This window comes from Pleurotus ostreatus (genome assembly GCF_014466165.1).
Source record: "Pleurotus ostreatus strain PC9 chromosome Unknown scaffold_2, whole genome shotgun sequence".
NCBI lineage: Eukaryota > Fungi > Basidiomycota > Agaricomycetes > Agaricales > Pleurotaceae > Pleurotus > Pleurotus ostreatus.
The window spans coordinates 2,903,406-2,919,356 of NW_023503157.1; the positions used below are offsets into that span (position 1 = coordinate 2,903,406).

At 51.1% G+C, this 15,951-nt stretch overlaps 7 protein-coding genes across 7 annotated transcripts; 5 read left to right on the plus strand and 2 right to left on the minus strand.

Annotated features, from left to right (window-relative positions):
* Window positions 1-2,377: 2,377 nt before the first annotated feature.
* Window positions 2,378-4,011, plus strand: PC9H_003906 (uncharacterized protein; the record flags this gene model as incomplete). The annotated part of the gene is made up of 7 exons (XM_036773498.1): window positions 2,378-2,701; window positions 2,757-2,941; window positions 2,993-3,061; window positions 3,108-3,600; window positions 3,652-3,721; window positions 3,772-3,858; window positions 3,920-4,011. The coding sequence occupies 7 exons, from the start codon at window positions 2,378-2,380 to the stop codon at window positions 4,009-4,011; spliced, it is 1,320 nt and encodes a 439-aa protein (XP_036634971.1).
* Window positions 4,012-4,621: 610 nt separating this feature from the next.
* PC9H_003907 (uncharacterized protein) lies at window positions 4,622-6,591 on the minus strand (the record flags this gene model as incomplete). The annotated part of the gene is made up of 4 exons (XM_036773499.1): window positions 4,622-5,054; window positions 5,110-5,780; window positions 5,836-6,433; window positions 6,488-6,591. 4 exons carry the CDS (start codon window positions 6,589-6,591, stop codon window positions 4,622-4,624), a joined length of 1,806 nt encoding a protein of 601 aa, XP_036634972.1.
* A 230-nt stretch (window positions 6,592-6,821) lies between these two features.
* PC9H_003908 (uncharacterized protein) lies at window positions 6,822-7,405 on the plus strand (the record flags this gene model as incomplete). The annotated part of the gene is made up of 4 exons (XM_036773500.1): window positions 6,822-6,832; window positions 6,883-7,069; window positions 7,131-7,187; window positions 7,250-7,405. The coding sequence occupies 4 exons, from the start codon at window positions 6,822-6,824 to the stop codon at window positions 7,403-7,405; spliced, it is 411 nt and encodes a 136-aa protein (XP_036634973.1).
* A 221-nt stretch (window positions 7,406-7,626) lies between these two features.
* On the minus strand, window positions 7,627-10,026 carry ULP1 (Smt3-specific protease; the record flags this gene model as incomplete). The annotated part of the gene is made up of 9 exons (XM_036773501.1): window positions 7,627-7,797; window positions 7,867-7,953; window positions 8,018-8,158; window positions 8,210-8,683; window positions 8,734-8,807; window positions 8,861-8,947; window positions 9,002-9,083; window positions 9,142-9,743; window positions 9,813-10,026. 9 exons carry the CDS (start codon window positions 10,024-10,026, stop codon window positions 7,627-7,629), a joined length of 1,932 nt encoding a protein of 643 aa, XP_036634974.1.
* A 1,545-nt stretch (window positions 10,027-11,571) lies between these two features.
* PC9H_003910 (uncharacterized protein) lies at window positions 11,572-12,061 on the plus strand (the record flags this gene model as incomplete). Its single annotated transcript, XM_036773502.1, has 4 exons — window positions 11,572-11,670; window positions 11,723-11,766; window positions 11,816-11,924; window positions 11,981-12,061. The coding sequence occupies 4 exons, from the start codon at window positions 11,572-11,574 to the stop codon at window positions 12,059-12,061; spliced, it is 333 nt and encodes a 110-aa protein (XP_036634975.1).
* Window positions 12,062-13,231: 1,170 nt separating this feature from the next.
* PC9H_003911 (uncharacterized protein) lies at window positions 13,232-13,572 on the plus strand (the record flags this gene model as incomplete). The annotated part of the gene is made up of 2 exons (XM_036773503.1): window positions 13,232-13,235; window positions 13,292-13,572. 2 exons carry the CDS (start codon window positions 13,232-13,234, stop codon window positions 13,570-13,572), a joined length of 285 nt encoding a protein of 94 aa, XP_036634976.1.
* A 1,449-nt stretch (window positions 13,573-15,021) lies between these two features.
* Window positions 15,022-15,880, plus strand: RAS2_1 (Ras GTPase ras2; the record flags this gene model as incomplete). Its single annotated transcript, XM_036773504.1, has 4 exons — window positions 15,022-15,087; window positions 15,278-15,371; window positions 15,422-15,455; window positions 15,514-15,880. 4 exons carry the CDS (start codon window positions 15,022-15,024, stop codon window positions 15,878-15,880), a joined length of 561 nt encoding a protein of 186 aa, XP_036634977.1.
* Between the last annotated feature and the right edge of the window lie 71 nt (window positions 15,881-15,951).

Genomic DNA, 15,951 nt, shown 5'->3' on the forward strand with positions numbered 1-15,951 from the left:
ATGAAGCGAGCGTAATAGGAACCGTTCGGAAAATCGAAGGAAGGCCGCCAGAACATGTCATGTTTACGACGAGGAGGTGGGTTTGAGAAGCGAGTGGAACGACCAGAAGCCTTCGGTAAGATGTTAAGACGTCCCATCGGGGCCAGCAGAGGAATCGAGAATGTATGATGCGGTAACGAGTTGTAAGGCGACAAAGTATTCCCCAGCGCTAGTGTATGGTAGCCAACAGGTCGGCCATGGATCCCGACGACACGAGCTTTGCGATGAATTCACAGCAGGGAAGAGAGGGTCGCGATAGAGTAATTATGAGCCGATGTATCTCGTCGATACTCTAGATCCGGCAACGTAAGACACGCCCCATGATAGCCAGGTTGTCGATGTGTTGATGCAATTTTTTTTGACGATCCCTCGTTTCTAACTAGATGTTCCTTTTACGTGGACGTGACTGCGCGATACTACACAAACTGCTGGCGAGGGAGATCCGGGGTGGGGATGGGGACACACCCGGAGAAGTTCAAAGCATATCCGCGAGCATGGGTTAGCCAGAGATCTAACTGAAGAGTTAATTTGAAGAAGCGTTCGACGCGAACGACTGAAGTATCGCGTGAAGAAGTCTAAGGCTCGTTGCCGGCGGGCGTCAAGGGCAGACCATATACAAGTTCTAAGCGCCAGGGTCAGGTACTCCAAGCTTTCTCCACTGGGTTCCGTTCTGGTTCCGTTCTTGCGACGCGACGCGACTTACGATACATACACGCGATTGATGCCCTTCACGGACTGTGGTGTGTCCCGCCTCTTACAAAACTACCATCAACTTATTTTTCCACAAATTACATGAATTTTAGTGGCGCCATATCTTGCACTTCTGACCACCACTTCCCTTGCGTTAGGTTACTGGGCTGGTACTCGTTCACAGCGTCCCCGCTGCCTCGACCCAAAAAATGATTCGAAGGGCGATCCACTCGGTCCGACGGACACATGCAAAATGGTGCTTGAGCATTCCATTCAGTTAAAAGTGACAACGAGCAAAGCATAATGATCCGAGAGGCTTTGTAGGTTCTAGTAGTGCGGAAAGACTTGAGGATGTCAGCTGGAAAGGTTGCTGCTCAGTGAGAATGCTTTCTTATAGCTATATTACAGTCGGCTGACCATACCCTCCGGGACTTGCAGGTGCTCGTACGTTCCACGCTTCATCCTAGCAGCCAAGCGAGGCTGAATCTTGAGGCGCTCTCTCCGCTCATTGCCCAGCCATGCCGCATTAGCATGTTACCGGGATCTCGCTGCTTCCAACCCGGCGGTGGGTATTGCGAGACCGCATTACAGTCGTACCTCATTAATGTTCCTGTGCGATGATATAGCTCCTCCGACGATGGGAACGCACAGGGTTCGTGGCCGTAGTATCCACTGTTGCCAACCAGCTAATTTTGGGCGTTACCGCTTGCAGGCAGACAAAGGTAGCACTACAATGTGACGACGAGGAACAGTTGCTCCTTCTACAAGGGCAGGCCAAAAGCCTCAGGTTATGTGCACATTCCATCCGGGACGCGTGAGTGATAATATAGAGCTGGCTCTCTTGCTATCAGCACTTATCCTTATTTTAATCAGCGGCAGGACTCAAATCGCGGCAGGCTCCAGGACCGTGCTTGGAATCGTTGGGCCCACAAGGCTGATCAACCAGGTCACAGGAAAACTAAGGCTTCTATGAAACGCACACGGGCGCCCCTCAGAACATCATATCATAAGTAACTTGGGGACGAGAACACATTTTCATTCCATATCAACATCATGATCAAGCTACAGAAGTTTCCTTGTATCTTACATAGAATCCGTTGCCTGTTGGTGGCCTTTGGGTGGCCTTCCTATGGGAAACATATCTAAAGTTGCATCCACTCATCGCGTCTTCACTTGATCAGCGTGTTTCATTTGACGTAGATGCGTGGAGTTGAACTCTCTAAGAGGAGATATTGTATAGCATTGCCAGAACCGAGAACTCCGTTGGTGATTGCGGCAGCGAGCGGTGTAACAGGACCGCGCCAAGTGTCTGGGGTGTCAAGGGAAAAGGAAAGGGCATCGTAAGCCGCCCTCAGCAGCAGCAACATTCAAGACGACAGTGAAGCTTTGAAATTTGTGGGAACGGGCCCGGGAGAAGAGCTGGGCGTGGAGAATCAACAAGCGCAAACAGGAGGAAGAAGGATCAGTGTGTGATTCACTGGTCACTCGGTCACCAACAGCGTTCGTTTGGTCAGAGCACAGCAACCGCAACGCAGGCGCCCTTCCAGTCCTTCACAACTCTCATTTAACGAAAACCAACCCCTTCGCTGGACGATTCGTTCCCATTCTTTGCCCTACCACCTTTAACCCAACTCCGTGACCCAGAATCATGTCTGGGCCATATCCTAACGACTCAGCTCCTTACCAGCAACATCGCCAGCACGCGCCCTATCAACAAGAGTACAAGGCCTCATACGACGACCTCATCGACGAATATGCAACGCCGTACGGCGCGACGTCGGGCCACAAGACATTCAACGTCGAAACGCCGCTAACAAGCGATCTGCGTCGAGGCCCAACAATTTCGGGACTCCAGAAGCCAACACAATTCTCTTCCAAGCAATCAGAAGAAACGGACTTCGGTGCGCCGTACGTGGGCTATCCACCGCCAGTACCTCTGAAGGAGATCGACACTCGGACTTTCTGGCAGAAGGTGTGCCGATTCAAGTTCTCATGTGTAAATTGCTAATACATACTGGTATCTGCAGTGGCTGCCAGAGTCAATAGCGTGCAGACTGTATGTGTTTACAGTTCTCATAGAAACAACAGTAGATCTGGCCATTGAGGGGGAGCTGCTGGTGCGAATCAATCGGCAGAATGACTTGGCGGGCGTGGATGGCAAGATACCCTCGCAGAAAATGCCCGTCTACCTGAGCATTTTCGCCCTAGCACAGTGCGTCGTCCAGCCTTTAGTTCATTCACTAACAGTTGAGCCATTGCCTAGTGTTTTCCAGCTGGTGCTAGCGATAGATGCGGTCTATGCCCGAAACACACTTCAATTCATTGCCCTCACGTGCGTTCATATCTAAGGTTTGGTACTCATCTCATCTTGTCTCTAGCATCTTCAACGCCCTCTTCCTTCTCTACGCCATCATCCAAATATTTGAAATCCGTACATCCTCTGAGCTGCTTCCCGACGTCACGGGCATATCCGACATCCCTATCAATGTCCTCACGACCATCATCCCCATCGTCATCTCTGTTGCCGAAATATGTTACATCGCCCTCGGATGGAAGATCTACCACGAGTTCGGGTGGAAACTATACAAGGAACTCGGCGCTGACAGGCGGGTCAAGAAGATGTACGCCAATTACCAGGTGTTCGAATGTCTCATCAAGTTCGACGTCTTCTTCTGGATTGGCTTTTCGGTGCAATTTATCTGGCTGGTATTGAACAAGAATGACTGGGAGTACTATGTTACGTGTGCAGCGTTGCCGCTCTCCATTGTTTTGCTGGTAGAAGGCCATCTGGCGGCGAGACATGAGAACAAGTGGATGATGGCTACATTCATGGCAGGATGCGTTGGAGCGATGGTGTACTTCGTCTACAAGGTGAAACCCTACTGGCATCATACTATCTTCACGCTAAACATAATACTGTAGCTCGTGAAAGTGCTCATATACAGGAACACTGATCAGTTCCTCGCCATCTACAAGACTTTGTCGGTGTTTTGTGAGTTGATTGATACCCATCGGGAACGAATACGCCTAAAGTCTCGATAGCTATGATTGCCATCGTTCTACTGCTGGCGACATTTGCGTTTGCTATCATTGTCATGCGCAACTTCGGCCGTGGCCTCAAGACTTCAAGTAAGGAGCCTTTTTCCACTTGCGTGTCTACGAACTATGACTAACGGAGACCTACGAGTAGTAAAGCGCAAGAAGACCACGAAGATAGGTGGTTCTGTGGATCCACACCGCCGCGCCGCGAGCACGAACTTGAACCGCATGAGCATCGACTAGATCCCTACGAGTATTTTCCTACATCCTACGCCTACATCTCCTCAACTTCTCCGAGCCCGTGCTCCAACACAACCCAGCCACAGCATGTCACAACACTTGTACTGATTTACTCCCCGCCTCGCATTACCGGCTCCATCGTTTGTACATGATAACTATTTGAGATAATGGACATTGCATCACAGTATTCCTACGCCCGATCCCGATAGTCTCTTCTCTCTATCTCCGTCTCCGTCTCCACCGCTACCTTCTACCCGCTACCTCCCGCCCACTCCTCATCGTTCCCGCAACACAAGTATTACATACATTATTCTTTTAACAATATTTGCATCCCTTCATTGGCGTGCGTTTCATTTAGTAGCTAGTATCCCGTGGATCCGGGGTGTAACTACTCCTTTTCGATTTGTCTATTTATCTTTCATCCTAGACAACATGTATATCTCGGTGTTGCACAATTGCAGACTAACCATGCGGATCGGAACCGTGGAGGTAAATTGCTATCATTGCATTGTCAACTGCTAAGCTGGAGACTATGGGTACAAATCGCAAGTGACAAATCGATGGATAAGTGAGAACGATACACGCAGACGGTAGATATATAGCAAATAATAAATCAATCTGCAAGAGACAGCTCGCGTCTGATGATCTGGCGGACCTCTCTGAGGCCACCAGTTTCGCGTTTTACGCGGCGCGGGCTTCGAGTCAACAGCTCTTGAACACTGTCTTTTCCTCCGGGGCTCGGAGGAGCGGCCTTCGTTGGCGATTTCGCGGGTGACTTCGTAGGTGACTTCGATGAAGCGTCCCCACCACCGCTATCAGAACTACTAGTAGGCGCAGGCATCTCTAGCCACTCTTCCTTCCCGATGTTCATCTTTCGAAGGAAGAAAGGGCACAGAGTAGTGAGCATGGTGATTGATTCGTTGGCTTCACTGGCTGAGATAGGAACGGGGGAAGACTTGACAATCGCCGTGGCGACCTCAGAGGTCCGCAACGCCTTCCGTTTCCGCGATGGCGTGGACATGGATCCTGTGGGGTTAGAAAATAACCTGGGGAGACAACAATCAGAGGTCAATCCGCAACTGAGCAGCCGAACAGACTTACATCCACACGCTATCTGCTACTCCGTCGAGCCGGCCGAGTAAACAACGTCGCCTCATCTCGTCTTGACTGAGCTTCAGCATCTGGTCCCGGGTTAAGGTGGTCCCATCTGCGCTCTTAGAGGGCGTTTTGGTAGGCGAGGAGGTCAGCGATTTTTGCCGGACACGCTCGTAAAGAGCCTGCCTGCGCAACGTTGAAGGCGTTTGAGTAGGTGTCGTCGTCGTACTTGAGGTACGTTGACGTGTAGGTGTAGAGCATTCAGAACCAGAATCGGAGAACGACGTGGTAGGTGTGCGCGGAGTGAGTAAAGCTTTCACCGAGCTTGCACTTCCGTGATGGGAAGAGGGTGTGACAGGAAACAAAATAGAGTTCTTTTTCTCCGCTCGTGACGAGGGAGTTACAGGAAACGAGGGAACGGGGAAAGGACGATTGTCCGTAGTTTTCTTCCTTGGAGATAATAACGGGAATAGTATGTTGGATTTAGTTGGGGACTTCGTAGAGGATCGAGAAGGTGAGGGCGGTGCGATAGGCAGTTTCGAAGGGGATGAAGAAGATGACGCCTTAGGAGAAACAGCAGCGAAGAGCCTGGTTAGCGTCGTAGTCTTTGGCGCTGCAGGTAGTTCAGGTAAATCTGCTAAGGGGATGGTTGGGACTGGGTCGGCACCGGGGTGCAACTACGAAAACGTGATTTAGCGAATATTTATATGTCCAGCGGGATGAATCCATTACCTCTACCCAGCGTTTTAGTTTCTGGAGGAAGTCAGCGCGTCGTTTCTCGCTGGCTGCTGTCCACCGGGCTACTGCTGCCATTCCACCACCCATATCTTTATCAATATCCATTTCAACTTCTATACCAATGCCATATGCAGGCACTCGTTTCCCTTCCCGCCTGGAATGGTGGGTGGTCGTGCTGATAACGAACCCCATCGCTCCTCTAGTCCACTCTTTTGGTGCTGGCGCAGCCTCGGACTCTAAGAAGGGATTGTCTTCTTCCTCATTAAACACATCATCATCATCCTTCTTCTTCTTCGCAACCGGAGGTTTCACCTCCTCGCCATCCCATTCCCAGAGCCAACACAGTCGGCGAAGGTCATCGATGTCGAATTGCGTGGTCAAACCAGCGTAGGTTGACAGCGATAGGTGGTTCAGCACGTTCCGGACAATCCCTGTATCTGAAGTAGGAGAGACTGCGCAGGTAGCAAGCGCATGTGAGATAGCATGTTGTAGTCTTGTTTGTATTGAATGTAACCTGCTCAGATGAGCAGGTAAAGCCGGCGAGGTTTCAGATACTGTCTTCCGGGTGACAGTTGGAGGTGGTGTTGGGGGGCTACGCGTTTAACATGTCAGACATATTTCTACATTGCTTTTATCTGTTACGCACGCTCTCCGAAGTTTCTTGGGGGTGAGTACACTCTCATCGTCCGACCCCGGTAGACAACGCTTCTTCCGCGGGGAGACTTGAAGATTGGTGTAAATCTCGCTCATTTTCGTGTCCTTCACGCGTCAATATCCCTAGCGGATTGCGCGCGCGCCGGTGGCGACGGAGAACGAGGAGGCGGTGGTGGTTCGAGTTGAAGGGGTGGCCAACGCCAATTGAACAATATCACCCCGGATTGAGGGTCGGCTTATTTGGCCATCCCCTCGGAACCAAACAACTGTGTCGGTGACACGCCACGCTCGGTGATCGGTCCTCCTTCTACTACTTACTTCAACTAATGGCCCAACGGTGAGGCTGGTTTATATCTGCGACGAGAATTTAGCTGACTATGTAGATAGTGTGAGGTCCCAGGCGTCTCTACGCGACCGCTCCTCATTGCTGGGTGTAACACCTCCCCCGTCAGGCCGCTCGTCACCATACCGCGAATTACCACTACACAATGGCCAACGCTATGCCGATGACCTTGAAGGTCAGAACGACGAAGCCCTGGAAGGCCTCAACTCAAAAGTCAAGCTACTCAAGGATGTGAGTGAGTTTGTCATACTCTGAGCAACTGTCAATGAATGAACACGTCTCAACTTCCCAGCTAACCATTGGTATTGGCAACGAGGTACGAGAATCTGCTGTCCAACTAAGTCAAATGGTGAGCACAACAACACTCCCAAGAGGACCCTATGAGGCTCAGACCATCTACTGCTGATGTAGAACGATGCATTCGCGGAAACATCTGGTATACTATCTGGTACTTTCCGACGAATGAACAATATGGCCGAACGACAAGGCTGTCGGTGGCTCTGGTACATTGTCTTCCTAATTCTCGTGTTTTGGTTCTTCATTGTTGTATGGTGGTTTCGACGATAATCCATGCCTCTTCACTTGCTCCTCCTCAATCTCTCTTTCCTCGCCGCGGACCACTTCAGAACCATCTCGGACGCGAAAATACACATTTAACTCGACATCAAAAGCGTCTATGTTACAACCATGAACGAACGCATAAATCAAAGCGAATATTATAGCGAGCAAACATAAAAATAATATATGGAGGCGTATGATATGGTGTTACGCTGCCTGGAATGCGGATGCTACGAGGGCTCGCGCAGCTGACTCGTCGCAATCTCCAGAATCATCTTCCTTCGGATATACGGCATGTGCTTCTGCGTGAAGTTGAACACTTCCTCACCTCTTGACAGGTATTCCAAAATTGTACAGGTAAAAACCCCGCAATCGTAGGCATTTTCTTGCTGTGGGATATCCTGCGGAACGGGGACAAAGGATGTGTGAGATAGAGATGCTGCGGCCCAGTAAGACGCAATAAGGCGAACCTTAGGTGAATAATCTTCCCATCCAGTAAAGTCAAACGGCTTTTTCTTTTTATTGCGGTGTTCAGCGTCCACATACGCCCGGAGGTGCTTGAGAAAACGAGAAGTCCAGTGAACACATGGAAACAACGATTCTCATATAAAAGTGGCATACCTTCAGCACGTAGGACTGATCACCATTCATGCTATCGTAGGCTTCAATCCGTTTTTGACGGAAGTTGATTGCTGCCGACGTCCAATGCGTGTTCCCATGATTGACCGCCAGAAGAACGACGTCCTTTTCGAAGATGTCGAACTACACCACATTCTTCAATATCAAACCACGTCTTAAAACCGACACACACACCTTCTTGGTCCACTTTGCCAACCTCGACTTATCGTACCCATCCAACACCTTCGGCCAAAAGAACGTACTGAAATAATGCACTTTCAACGGCTTCGACGCCTTCCCCCCGGGGTTCTCCTTCGATGACTCCGAGCGTGCAAGGATCATAGACCCATAGAAGTTGATGATCTCGTCGTTCAGCCACTGACACGGCCGCAAACGCGCAATATCCTCGCTAGTCACCTGTTCCCTAGCGAACTTGAACAAAGCACCACGCTTCTGCAGGATCCCCGTAACCTTAGCATCGTCCGCCGGTGGTAACTGCGTCGGTAAGGGTGCTCGTTTGGGGCGGAGACGGTCCTCGATCTCTTGATCCCGCGTTTTATTGCGAAGTTGCATTTGCTCCCATGTTGGGATGAATGGCTTCGGCGGTTTGGGACTATTGAACGTTGCACGCGCCTTGTCGAGGGCTCGTTGGAGGAAGATTCCGTCGGCCTAGAAGTATTTAGTAGCAGCCAAAGCGAGAAGATGACTTTTCATCTCACATCCGCAAACGAATACCGTCGATTTCGATTTGAGGATGGGGCTAACTCTCTCAGATCGGTAAGGGAGGCGGAAGCTATGAAGATGTTTAACGAATGGAGAAACGCCTCACAAACAGGATTGACATACGAGACAAGGCCTCCCGGAACTGTACTTTCTCCAACGCAGCGCGATAGCTAAGCAGGCCCTTGAAGTCTGACAGACTTGATTGGTACCCTGAAATGAGATGAACTGAGCATAGTGAATGAATAGAGAATACACGCGACGCACCGTTCCGACGCTCGTAACTGTATAACTCTTTTTCCATCTCTATCCGATCTGCTATCCTCTCTTCTTGCACCCGTTGCTTATGCTGAAGCAGATATGATTAATTTCAATAGCAAAACTCGGGGGGGGGGATGATATCTTACTCTTTTCGCGAATATGTGTTCCCGCGTCTGGTATCGTCGTACGGGTATAGGTTGTGTTGATGCGTGATCACGGAAAGTAAATTCGAAAGAACCGCTTGTTTGATCCCTCTGAGGGACAGGTGGGGGCGGCATTGAAGAGTCGATAATTTCAAGGGAGGGCGACGAATCCTGGGACTTGCGTAGGCGCTTCGAGCCTGATGAATTGGATGACGTTGCTGTTGGTCTACTAAACCCATTGACCAAGGGCATCTTCGAGCTACTTGCAACCATATTGACATGTCCATTTGGTCGCTGGGTTCGCGAGTTACCCGTCTCCGGCGTGTCGTTCATGTATGACTTTCGTTTACTTTGGCGCTCGATTGGTGGTGGAGGGGATGGCGGAAGGGGTATTGAACGCGGGTCGCGCGAGGTACACAGGGCAAATTCAGCATTTTTCTGCTTCAATTTGTTCAAGTATGTGCGTGGTGTTAGTGGAACGTCGTTAGAAACACGGGCGGAAGAAGGGGGAGGTAGAGGTTTCGCTAGTACGGGTGGTGGAGGTGAGGACAAAGGCGATGGCTGTGGTGATTCCTGCGGGCGGGCAAGGTCGTTCTGCTGATCGCCTAGAACGAAAGGTAAGAGCCTCGTCCTTGCTGCTATAATTATACTTCACCCCGTAGGCACAAACGCACCTGGCAAGAAGTGTGAGACCGTCTCGAGCAGCAGCCTGAACCCGTCGATTGTGTATGATATCCAGCGCTGGGACAGAGTTTTGCTCGCGTTCTGGGTGCGCTGCTCCATGCCCGGACGGCGCGTCGTGCGTCGGTGCTTCGCAGGGCGCTCAAGTGGTTCTGGGGCAGGACGCTTGTTCGAGGATGTCGAGGATCGAGGGTGGGATGGAGCCATGAAGGCTGCTGCAGACGCAGCTTTGTATGTCGGCTACGTGGAGAAGGAGATGAAGCGGGTCGACTGCGAGCAGCGAAGGGTCCAACGCAGCCAGGCCGTCGCCAGAGGATAATTCGAAGACAAGATCATCACTGAACACGGTATCGCACTTCCCACACCCATTATCCCACTTTCCCGCGAGGGGTCTGAGGGGTCGACAATGGGTCTACTTGTCCTTCGGGCAACTATTTAACTTGATCTCTCTCGGTGCCATTATCTAGGATGAAGTGCCAAAGCCACGTCCCCGTCCATTTATTGCTAAATTTTCATGATGAAGTCACAGGGCTATTCAAAGCATCATTTACATCCAACATAGAGTCAAGAATAGCAACGCCTCGTGCACACCAACTCTCCGGCTGTGGTGAACATAACTACATCCTATATTATGTGAATTCACCAACACCCGCGGATGCGAACGCACTTGACAATCCGAGGGAATCCCACAAGCATGGGTGCACACACGCACACTCCAAGGGATGTTGCTTACCATGAACGTAAAATAGTCTGGACGAGTTCCGTACACGAATAAGGTCTTGAGGGTGGTCATTAGGTCAGGCTATCGAGTTATCGATTAATCTAGCCTACTTGTGCAGGAAGGTCGGTGTGTACGCTGAGCTTGCAGTACGGTCCGTACCTGGGGACTGGACACAGACTCCGCCCCGTTCCAGTGGAAGCAGCTATCACGCGCATGCGTGCACCAGACTGAACCACAGATCCTATAGATGCCCAGTCACATCACCCTTTCGCGTCGGAGGTGGATTGGTTGTGACGGATAATCGAATAATAGAAGTCCTTCGTGCACCATGGGAGGCAGATAAAGATTTCCATGATAACGCCAGACATACACCCGACATGTCACCCAGTTGTCTCCGATAACGTCTTTTATAATCAAAAGGCTAGCCATCGGTGTACTAATGCGGTAAGGCAGGAATATGGAGGACCGCCGTCATCCTAAATTGGCGGTCGCCTGTTGGCGGGTCGCTGGGATGGCGGACATAGATCGCAGGAAAGGGAGGATTTGCGCTCTGTCGGCAGATGCTCGCAGCGGTGGTGTGTGAAGCTCTGAGGTGATAGGCGACGAGAACGCTCGCTTCTTCGCGATTCCTCGAAGCCAGGAATGACACCGGGTTGGGCTTGGCAGAAATATTATCATTCTAATCAATGCCTGAGCAGCGTGCCTGTTTCTGAGCCTGCTCACTTGAAAGGCTTTTGAACGTAAATGAGGGTGCAGCAGAACACGAGAGGGCCTTGCTTTAGGGGTTGTAGCAGGTCAACTGAGTCGCCGGGTGCTAGGGTTAGGGGCAAGCGTGACAGTGATCACTGCAATAGGAATGCCGTCCTCCCTTCACGGACTCCGAGCTGAATATTGTTATCTGACTACCCCTTCACACGACCTTGGCGATATATAAAGACATCTGTCTTTCAGCGTCATCTAGCCTGCTTCCCCCCCACTGCCTCCATCGTCCTCCCCAGTGCCCCTCTCTCTAAATACCTTCACCTTTCAAGATGGGCATGTCCTACCGTCGTTACCTCACCGGCGAGCGCATCTACGGCTGCTCGACATGCAAGACCCATCTCGCGACCATCCACTCTATGATCTCAAGAGTATGCCAAGTCATCATCATTTATGAAGCAACATGCTAATGATGCCCGACAGGCATTCAATGGCCAGCACGGCAGAGCTTACCTATTCGACGGTGTGTAAGTAGCGTACCATCTCCTAGTTCCGGCCCCTTGCTGACATGCCCAGTGTTAATGTCGATGAGGGCGAGCCCTGCGACCGGCCCATGACAACGGGCAATCACACCGTCCGCGACATCTACTGCGTCAAATGCGGTACCACATTAGGATGGAAATATGTACGCTGTGAAATCACATTTACCCTTCATCAACGGGAGTGCTGACATAGTGATAGGACCGAGCCTACGAAACCAGCCAGAAGTACAAAGAGGGCAAGTACATCCTCGAGCGCAATCTCCTCGTCGACGTCCAGTAGTCGGCTACAAGCGCCGAGCGCCCGAGTCGCCCTCCTATCCACCAATTCATCCATATTCGGCTGGCATCCGTCCGAGCCGTTTACACCCAATTGGTCCCGGCATGATCTAAACCATCATCGCCGCATTTCTTGCAGGTCAATGTATTGTGCCCCTGCGGCCCTTGTACATTAGAAGAGAGACTCAAGACGGATGACGCCAACACAAGGAAATCGCCTGGCTCTTGGCCATCCTTCCCCGATCCGACGTATAGAAGTCAACGTGTCTCTCACCCCAATCCCCCCACACCCCTTCCTCCAGTACGCCTTCCCACTCTACCTCCTGCAGCCTGTAGATTGGTGCCTTTTGTTTGCGTACTCTTCTTACCGTTGTGTACTCATATCATCCGGCATCCACCCCCTATTCCCCTCTCCTCGAAACCCAATTGTACACATACGCGCCGAATGTAAACCTAACTATATAATTACCGTGAATGAAGATGAGAAACATTTATATTAATTGGACGAAGCGGAATCCGAGCATCTCATCATCATGTCCGTAATTACGATCAGGCCGTACGACACATGTCAGCGGCAGGTGAGCCACTGATATTTGATTTGGGGGGACATCGAGTACCTGTCAATGCATCGTGTCATGCTACGAGTGGTACTTGTACACCCAAGCTCACTTTGCCATGACGGTTTAGTGAGGACATAGGCTTTAGATAGCTTCACTGGGGTGCCACGTTAACTGCTCGGGCCGAGGCGGGCGTCTAATCAATTCAGGGAAGATATGGCGGGAACTCTCCAGATAGATGTCGCGGGCGCCCGTGCTCGGCATTTTGTTATTTGTAGAAAAAACGGACTCGGTGGTGAAGGCGGTGGGTCAGACTGAGAATAGCATGTGGTCACTCGGAGAAGTATTTCTGTACTCTGTATATCAGACTTCTGCGGTCAGAGTGTCTCCGCTCCGTTAAGGCGAGTAAAACCAACAAGGCGCAGTGAGAAAATGGCAATGCCATCATTGATTTCCCTTTTTGGACGTTTGTCAGCCAATGCCGAATCCCCAACTATTCCCTTAGCCCCAACGACAAAATCTATATAATTCCTTTCAACGCTCCCTACCCCAACACGTTCTTTACCTGTTCTCCTCCCCGCCCTCTCCCCGCAATCCTCCTCTCTGCTGCTGGTACAATGGGTCAGTTTCTCGCTTCCGGAGCCGACCGCTTGGACTGACTTTGTCTTCTCCGCTAGCCACCCTCACAATGTCGCGACCTCTCGTGTCCTCGCCTCTCGCAGACTCCTCGTCGTCACGTACCGCCGCCACCCAGCGTGTCATACCGCGACGGAACACTTCATTCCCGTCATCACGCGCCCTCCGACCATTCCCCTCCATTTCGAACTCAATTCAACAACCAGGGAAGCCAGCAGCACCAGGCGCAAAGAAAGCCGTCAAGCTGATAGAGCCGCCGAAAAACCAAATAGGCACCTTTGTCCTTGACCTCACGCAGGCAGAGTTCAGCAGGCAGGACTAAGGCAACCCTCCCCGCGCTCGGCTGGGAATTAGTGGCCGTGCATGGAACTGCGGTGTATTGTGTGGGTGTGGGCGAAATGGGTCCAACACGGCGGAGAGCGCACAATCAGGCATTTCGAGCTTCTCAAAATCCGAAAGACTACCGCATCTGGCGTCGTATCCATACACACGCGCTCACGTCTTGTCACCGAGCCCGGGGTGTTTGTTTTACTCTCTACACTTCCTTTGCCATTCCCCTTTCATCCCCCGATACCTTTCAGTCTTCTCCTTTCTCCGTACACCGAGTACTATAGAAGTCATCTGTCTGCACCCACCCCCACCCCCTTCCCCGCACCTTTTCCCCGCGCCGAATCGAGACGAAGTCAAAGAGAGTTCTGGGCTGTTCCACATGTATCACTGTACAGACGTTTGTTGTTCCTTTTCCTACTTGTACGCTACGCCACCCGGCGCCGTTCTTGCCTGTTAGTTCCATACACGTTAATGCCCGCGTACGCAGCGTGTCCCTGCTCCATCCTTTAGTTCTTTACCTGCTCCTACTCTTTTTATCTTTCATAGATTATCGGGGGTGTATGGTGGAATGCTTAACACGCAAATCGTGATTTCTGGAAACTTGAGTGACTTTCGTGCCCGGAAGAACGTCACCTAATTTCGCCTATTCTAGCAAGAGTTGATGTTGGAAGTATCTTGCCTGCCGGTATGCGGCTAAGCACTTATCTCTGCCAAGCGTATGTGGGAAAGACTTTGAGGACTAGCATGGATGCATGAGAACGCCGGCGATTGAGATGCGGCGACATCGATTATTGAGCTACAGCTCTTGGTGAGATGTCTACAAAAGGAGGGCGCGGGCTAGCAACGAGGCGATCCCCTGTCCCCTGTGCAAGCTCCTGAACGGGATGCGTGTGACTTCGGTCGATTTCGGTGCTGTTTGAATTCTGCCTCGTTGTACCGCATGTTCGGAAAGCTGTACGCCTGGTTTCGTCGAAACGTTTCTACAAGAATCTGGGAAACTCGGGTGTGCAAGACGGAGGAATAATTAAATCGTGTGAAAAGAGTGCTTTTTAAGATATTGTATGGCAGTGTTTTGGTAGCAATAGGACCTTTGAGCCGGAAACCAAAGTGTTGTTGGCCCATACGTCTCCTCTCGACTCTCAAGATCTCCAAGGCTCTCCCAAAGCCTTCTCGTTTACGACCTCTCCACGAATCGCACGACCAAGTCCTACCTTTTCTTTTCACTTTCTTCATCCCTTTCCACTCAAATTTTCTCGACTCATTTCCATTCTCCTATCTCGACGACGCTCGACTGCTCTGACATTCACTTCAAGCCTCATACGGAACCGACTATCCTCCCCAAGGACGTTCCTTTACGACTTACTCGACATTCTCGAAGCACAACAGCTGCGCTCTCTCTGCTGACGCCCGTGTAATTCCACTGTGCTGATTCCAAGTAGCAATGGACAACTGGAGAGTAGCAGTTCTCGGCGATGGTGGTGTGGGCAAAACGGCTCTAGCAGTGCAGGTACGCACCCTCTGTAGCATTTCACTAGGCCCGGGAGAATGACCGTTCGTGAAGTTTACCTTGAACTGCTTTGTCGGTAAGCAAGCTTACCTTCCTGATGTCCTCTGTGACTAATGCTTACTTTCCATTCGAATAGAGGTGTGCAGACATGTTATCTACGCCCTTCATGAGGCTAATTAACCTGGATTAGACATACGACCCGACGATAGAAGATGCCTACCGCAAGCAGCTTGTGGTGGACAACCGGATGTGTTTTGTGGAAGTCATCGATACTGCTGGCCAAGGTGCGCTATCTACTCAAGATCCAGTTCATTCCCACTGATGGAAGGAAAAGAGGAATATGCCACACTCCGTGACCAATGGGTGCGGTAAGTACCAGACGTTGATCCACTGATATCCGCTCATTCCCTTCATCCGATCTTCCAGAGAAGGGCAGGGCTTCATTCTTGTCTACTCGATTGCATCGCGGCAGACCTTTGAACGACTCGAGATCTTCCGCCAGTCAATGCGGCGTGTGAAACGTGGCGATCCAATATTCATGTTGGTCGGCAACAAATGCGACAAGGGCTACGAGCGCGAAGTATCAAAAGAGGAGGGCGCTGCCCTCGCACGGCAGTTTGGGTGCGAGTTCATCGAGACATCCGCAAAAACAGCCGAGAATGTCCAACATCTATTCATGAACCTCGTCCGTGCACTACGAAAGACACGAAACATAGAACCCGGCCCAGGTCCGACGAAACCAGTGAAAGACGACAAGCCCGGTGGCAGGCGGATCAAGTGTGTAATCATGTAGGAGAGGGTTTTTCTACGGGCTTTGGGCTGTTTAGATCGCCTCGCTTTTACCTCATTTGATGATACCATTGC